Genomic DNA, 5,883 nt, shown 5'->3' on the forward strand with positions numbered 1-5,883 from the left:
TGGCCTGCTGTGTTCATCCAGCTCTGCACCTTGTTATCTCAGATTTTCCAGCATCTGCAGTTCCTACTATCTTGTTGGGATATTGTTTTTAAAAGAGTACTCTTATAAATTTGATACTATCCAATTTAAACAGTACTGCAAATCAATTAAAAAAATTCCAATAATGGATATATTTGCACATTGCACCTTACGCTGACAAGTGTTGAAAGTTTTAAAAATCCAGTTAAGATTTAACACATTAGGAGATAAATACTGTAAGCTTTGTATTTTTTTCAACAGACTAAATAATAATCTGGAGCATTTGAACCTCGTTAATTACCATCTGCGGCTGTTTATCATAGAGTCTCAGCAGTGAAAAGCATTGGGGATTACTGCAGTTGTCTGTTACACTTACAGGAATATTAATTCTGTGTTTTAATGTTATTAAGCAAAAAGACACAGGGGGCACTGCTTCATGAACAGATTTTAAAAAAGTTCTGCTAGAACATTGTACATTACATCTATAACTAAATAATAAGACAAAAGTACCTGAATTTACTCTTTACAACTTACATATTCAAACTATGCACAAGGTGCAATGTGCTTTCTTTATTTGAAGCCTTCTAAAATGATCTAGTTTCAACCTTCTGAATATTGCCAAAATGCATACAAGTATGATGGGAAAAGATTGGCACACCTCAAAATCAAAGAAACAATCACATTTCCTTTTCATGTGATGGGGGAGGGATCTTCATTAAAATTCTGTTCCAAATGAACGGATGTGCCTTCTTCAATGAAGCAAAAAAAAACCTTCTCTTGTGAAAGGTTTAAAAGCTGTCCAATTGTTTTAGCAATTTGGAAAAGTATGGGAAGTAAAAGAATTATCTGTATTATACCTATTACAAATTCAGGAAGATTCAAAAAGTGTTTAACAGACAACGATGGACTATTTGAAATGAAGTTATTTTTACAACATGGGGGAATGCAGCCGCAGACAGTGTGTAGCAAAGTCCCACAAACGGCTGCAATAAATATCGTTGTTTTAAAAAAAGATTGATATTGGTTAGGGATAACTGTTAACTAGGACTTCTGGACTGTTTAATGCTAAATGTGTCTAACATGGCACTGCATGGTAGATTTCAAAACCATGACCTCTACCACATCAAAGGACAAGGGAAAAAAGCATGGGAGCACTACCATCTGCAAGTTCCCCCCAAGCAATACACAATTTTCAACTTTGAAGTGTATTGCAATTTCCTTCACGACTGCTCAGACAAAATCCTAGAAACTTCTTTCCTAACAGCACCAAGGACTGCAGCAGTTCAAGGAGGCAACTCAGCATCACCCTCTTCAGGCAATCAGGGATGGGTAACTGGAGGGGGTGCAGAGGAGATTCACTCGGTTGATTCCAGAGTTGAGAGGGTTGGATTATGAGGACAGACTGAGTAGACTGGGATTATATTCATTGGAATTCAGAAGAATGAGGGGAGATCTTACAGAAACGTACAAGATTATGAAGGGAATAGATAAGGTGGAGGCAGGGAGGTTGTTTCCGCTAGCAGGTGAAACTAGGACTAGAGGGCATAGCCTCAAAATAAAGGGAAGCAGATGTAGGACTGAGGTCAGGAGGAACTTCTTCACCCAAAGGGTTGTGAATCTGTGGAATTCCCTGCCCAGTGAAGTGGTTGAAGCTACCTCGCTGAATGTGTTTAAGGCAAGGCTAGATAAATTTTTGAACAGTAAAGGAATTAAGGGTTATGGTGAGTGGGCGGGTAAATGGAGCTGAGTCTCAAAGATCAGCCATGATCTTATTAAATGGCGGGGCAGGCTCGAGGGGCCAGATGGCCTACTCCTGCTCCTAGTTCTTATGTTCTTATGTAATAAATATTGACCTAGCCAGTGATGCCGATATCCCACAAACTAATAAAAAAACATGAGTATTATGGCGTGAGACTTCAAATCCTATACAATATTTAATAAATAGGGATTTACAGAAATTATCTTGACATGTATTCCTTTTAGTTAAGAAAATTATAAATGGATTCCTCTTCAAATAAGAGAAAACTAGAACACAAGCTTCAATTTCACATGCTGTCCTCTGCCTCAACATTCATTCATTTCTCCAGTTGCTGTGCCAGCAGTGTGCACATCTACAAGATGCACTGCAGCGACTCGTCTAGCCTCCTTAGTAGCACCTTCCAAACTCATGAACTCAACCATCTAGAAGGACAAGAGATGTAAACACAGGAACACCATTTCACACAAGTTCCTCTCCAAGACACAAATCATCTAGACTTGTAAATTTATCACATCTCCTTCAAGGCACTCGGTCAAAATCCTGGAGCACCCTTCCTAACTGCACTATATACAAACTGCAGTGGTTCAAGAAAGTTGTTTACCATCAGCCACTTAAGAGCAATTAAGAATGGGCAACAAAATTTAGCATTCCCAGCAATCCTCACACAACCACTAATGAAATTTAAAAATTAAACACCACCTCTATAGGCAAGAAAATAAAACATTGTTGTTTCTATCCACTTGGAGTTAAAGTGCTACTGTGCAATGAAGTTCCATACAGTTACTAAAGTAGTGAAATTTCCCTAAACCTGCATCAATTTTGTTTTAAAATGGTAAAGACCACATTGCTGTGCATCTTTAAAAATGGGCAAAAAAACCACCCGAAGATTTAAAGTGGGGAAAAAACCTAACAGTATAGAATATACTGAATGATGTGATGTAAATCACTTGAGATTTAAGCATTTAAATCATTGTGTGATCATGAATTTGAGACAGATTGTGCTACCATTTGGCAGATGGTTTCGACAGCACAAATATTAAATTTCTTTAGTCAATTTTTCAATGTCAAAACAGAACAATGAAATGCGCTTTGTTTTCTGCAATACATTAAACTCCATGTGATATTTCATAAAGAGAAAGAAGTTTATTTAGAAATTTAGGAAGTCCAAATTAGACGTGCCATGAAATGGGAAAGAAATACTTTGTTACGCCACCTTATAGACCCGCCTCCAGTTCTTTTTATTATCTTTTAGCATACGAGTCCAAAGCATGTTCATAACTTCAGGAAACTGTTCATACATAAATGTAGACCTACAATAAAAAAAACAGTTTTAGCAGATCCAATATATGTAAACAAAGAAAACAAAGCAAAAACAGTGTGCGAGTGGAACCTTAGGCGTTTACTTTGTTCTATTTTTACTCATAAAAGGAAATTGCTGCGGGTGTGTATGCTCCCAGAACACAAGCAATAAATAAGGACTGGCTGTAGGTGGCAGAATAGGTTTGGCTAACACATTTCCTTTTACAAACAGATATTACGAATCAAGCAATGCTGCAAATTATTGTCAGTACATTAACATGAAAGAAAAATGACCCAGCAGAACCCCAGCTGGCTACTAAGAGTTCTGTGTGTTGATCTGACGTACAGCATATCAAATATTTAGCGTTATTACATATGTAACAGATGGTGTGGGGTGAATTGCAGATACAAGCTGGGTCCTTCATTGGTTTTAGACCCATTTGCATTCCAGCTTTAAATCATGGAGAAAACAAAAACCACAGTCAGATCACCTTGCGATCCGGTGTTAAACACTGTAGTTTGCAAAACGTATACATAAATTTGTCATTTTTTTTCTTGTTGTTCATGAAAAGCACTTACTGCCCTGGAAAGCATGTTGTTAAGACACATAATTCCTTTCTTAATAGGCATGATGGATGATGATGGCGGCAATGGGGAATGGAGCAGGATAATGGGGAGAGATAATAAAGTAACTTAGTTTTAGTAAAACTATTTCTCGCTAACTCCAATACAGAACTCTTAAGCTGATTATTACATGCACAGGCCTAATCTAAATGAACAACCACATCTTTGGTGTTCTGATTGCTTAGAACAAATGAGTGTCGCTAGTTAACTTTTCTCCTACTCCTATCTCTACGTTTATCTCACCATTTAATCAAAAATACTGCATCTGAATAAATACTGCAAAGACATTTGTCACACAAACTGCAGAATCAGCATGTGATGCTTCAACCAATTACATCGCAGCCAATTATGTGCCTTGATGTTGCTCCTCAATGCAGGGTTAAGGGGGTAAACATCAACAATTACAGTGAAACATTACATGAGACCATCTAATTTCAATTTTGATCAACCAGTTTACTACAATAGGTAGACAGACTGAGGAATTACTTGTAGTGACTATTTTTTTTAAAAAACAATATATGATACACTTAAGAAACTTCGATCCAAGCAACTATTAGTTTTATCAGAATTCAATATAGTGATCCCAAAAGATTCAAGAAAACGCTTTCCTCTTTTAAAAGCTGATTTGAATCACCAAAACGAATTCTTAACCACAGCTTGTGAATCTTAACCACGTTACACTGCTCAACTTGAAGACTCATATGAAGTTTTATCTTTGTTTATGCAATACACCACAATTTAGCAAACTTTGGATTGTGTCTAGAGAAAGCTCAGATGTATTACACCAAGGTAAAACATTACTGGTTGCAGGTTCATCATTGGTAGTGATGGGACGAATCTGAAGCAATGAGTCCTGTCCAGCTGTAGTCGAAAATGAGCTTAAGCATAGTAAATTAAATAAACTTGAGGCAGTAGAGGGTGTTCAATCACATGGTTGTTTTCAGCCATTTGTATATTGCTCATAACGATGTAATCAGTATAGTTATTTCATAAACAGAGTAACTTGCTAGCTTCTACACCTAGTAACAAATTGTGCACTTTGAAGAAAACAATCTCCTTTAGCATCTTCTAAACTTTGAAATCATGAAAATAGTCAATCATTCTTTTAACAGTAAATTTTACTTTCACAATGAGTAAGGATGATACAAGCAGTTTGTAGGCTTAGTGATAACATCCTTTTCACTCATCTTGTGCAGTTCAATTCCATTAGGAATAAAACCTAGCAAGTCATAAACTGCATAGTCTCCAGAAGAATGGGGTTAAGCTTGCTCCAGGTACAACTTCATTAAGTATTCAAATTCCCACGTGCTTTCACTAGCCCATTCCCATTCAATAGCATTTCACTCGTGAAATTAAATGGTGTAAATTCAATTTCTTTTTTGAAAATGGACTGAAATAGCGACATTACAGATTTTATCCAAACAATAAATAAATCAATGCTTCAAACAGATAGATTAAGCATTCAGTAAAATTATGCATATTTAGAGAGATACCCCTAAAGCTCAACAAGATTAGTACTTACTTGGCGATCTCTGCCATTAGCTGCCCAGAAGGTCCCCACGGATCATCATTGGTTGCTTCTCGAACCTTAGACTCTATCTCTGAATAATTCATAACCACATTTGTGCTGAAATGAAACAAGTCATACACATTACATTAGCATCAAAACATAACCACATGAAAACTTAATAATGACTCACTGACAGCTTTAATGAGATACCTCTATAAGGCGGGGAAAACATTTTTGTGTGTCAGGCTGTGCTCAGCACACATCAATACACATTTAACTTGTTTTAAATCAAGTGTTACTGTTCCATTAGTTTTGCTGAATAATCAAATAACCCATGATACAGTAGGTTTCATCACAGCTGGACCTAGTGCAATTTCAAAAAGAAAAATCCAAGGAAATGAAATAGATACTAATAGTGTGGCATATTAATAACTATAGCATGCCTCTTTCATGGTCATATTCATACATTGGTTTTCAAATGTTTTGGCATGGGGAATTTCATTTATTTCAAATATTGAAATAATCACTGGGACCGTTTTGTCCCAGCCTTTAATCATGTTAGTTACCCAAAGAAAAATACCAGCATCCCAGAAATTTATTTTTATTAACAATTCAAAACAGAGCAGGTTACCAAATTAACAAACGCAAAAAGGTAGAGAAATCCAACAGAGAA

General features: G+C 36.4%; 1 protein-coding gene across 1 annotated transcript in view; it reads right to left on the reverse strand.

The window, feature by feature from the left end:
- The window catches only part of LOC125481487 (clathrin interactor 1-like), a gene marked incomplete at both ends in the record, with an annotated part of 9,393 nt that extends 4,066 nt beyond the window's left edge, over window positions 1-5,327 (reverse strand). The window contains 2 exons of the mRNA XM_048593095.1: window positions 2,991-3,087; window positions 5,223-5,327. Of these exons, the coding sequence (XP_048449052.1) occupies window positions 2,991-3,087; window positions 5,223-5,327 (202 nt within the window). The remainder of the gene's footprint in view (window positions 1-2,990; window positions 3,088-5,222) is intronic.
- Between the last annotated feature and the right edge of the window lie 556 nt (window positions 5,328-5,883).

Source organism: Rhincodon typus, unplaced genomic scaffold (genome assembly GCF_021869965.1).
Source record: "Rhincodon typus isolate 14 unplaced genomic scaffold, sRhiTyp1.1 hic_rhity00002318, whole genome shotgun sequence".
Lineage (NCBI taxonomy): Eukaryota > Metazoa > Chordata > Chondrichthyes > Orectolobiformes > Rhincodontidae > Rhincodon > Rhincodon typus.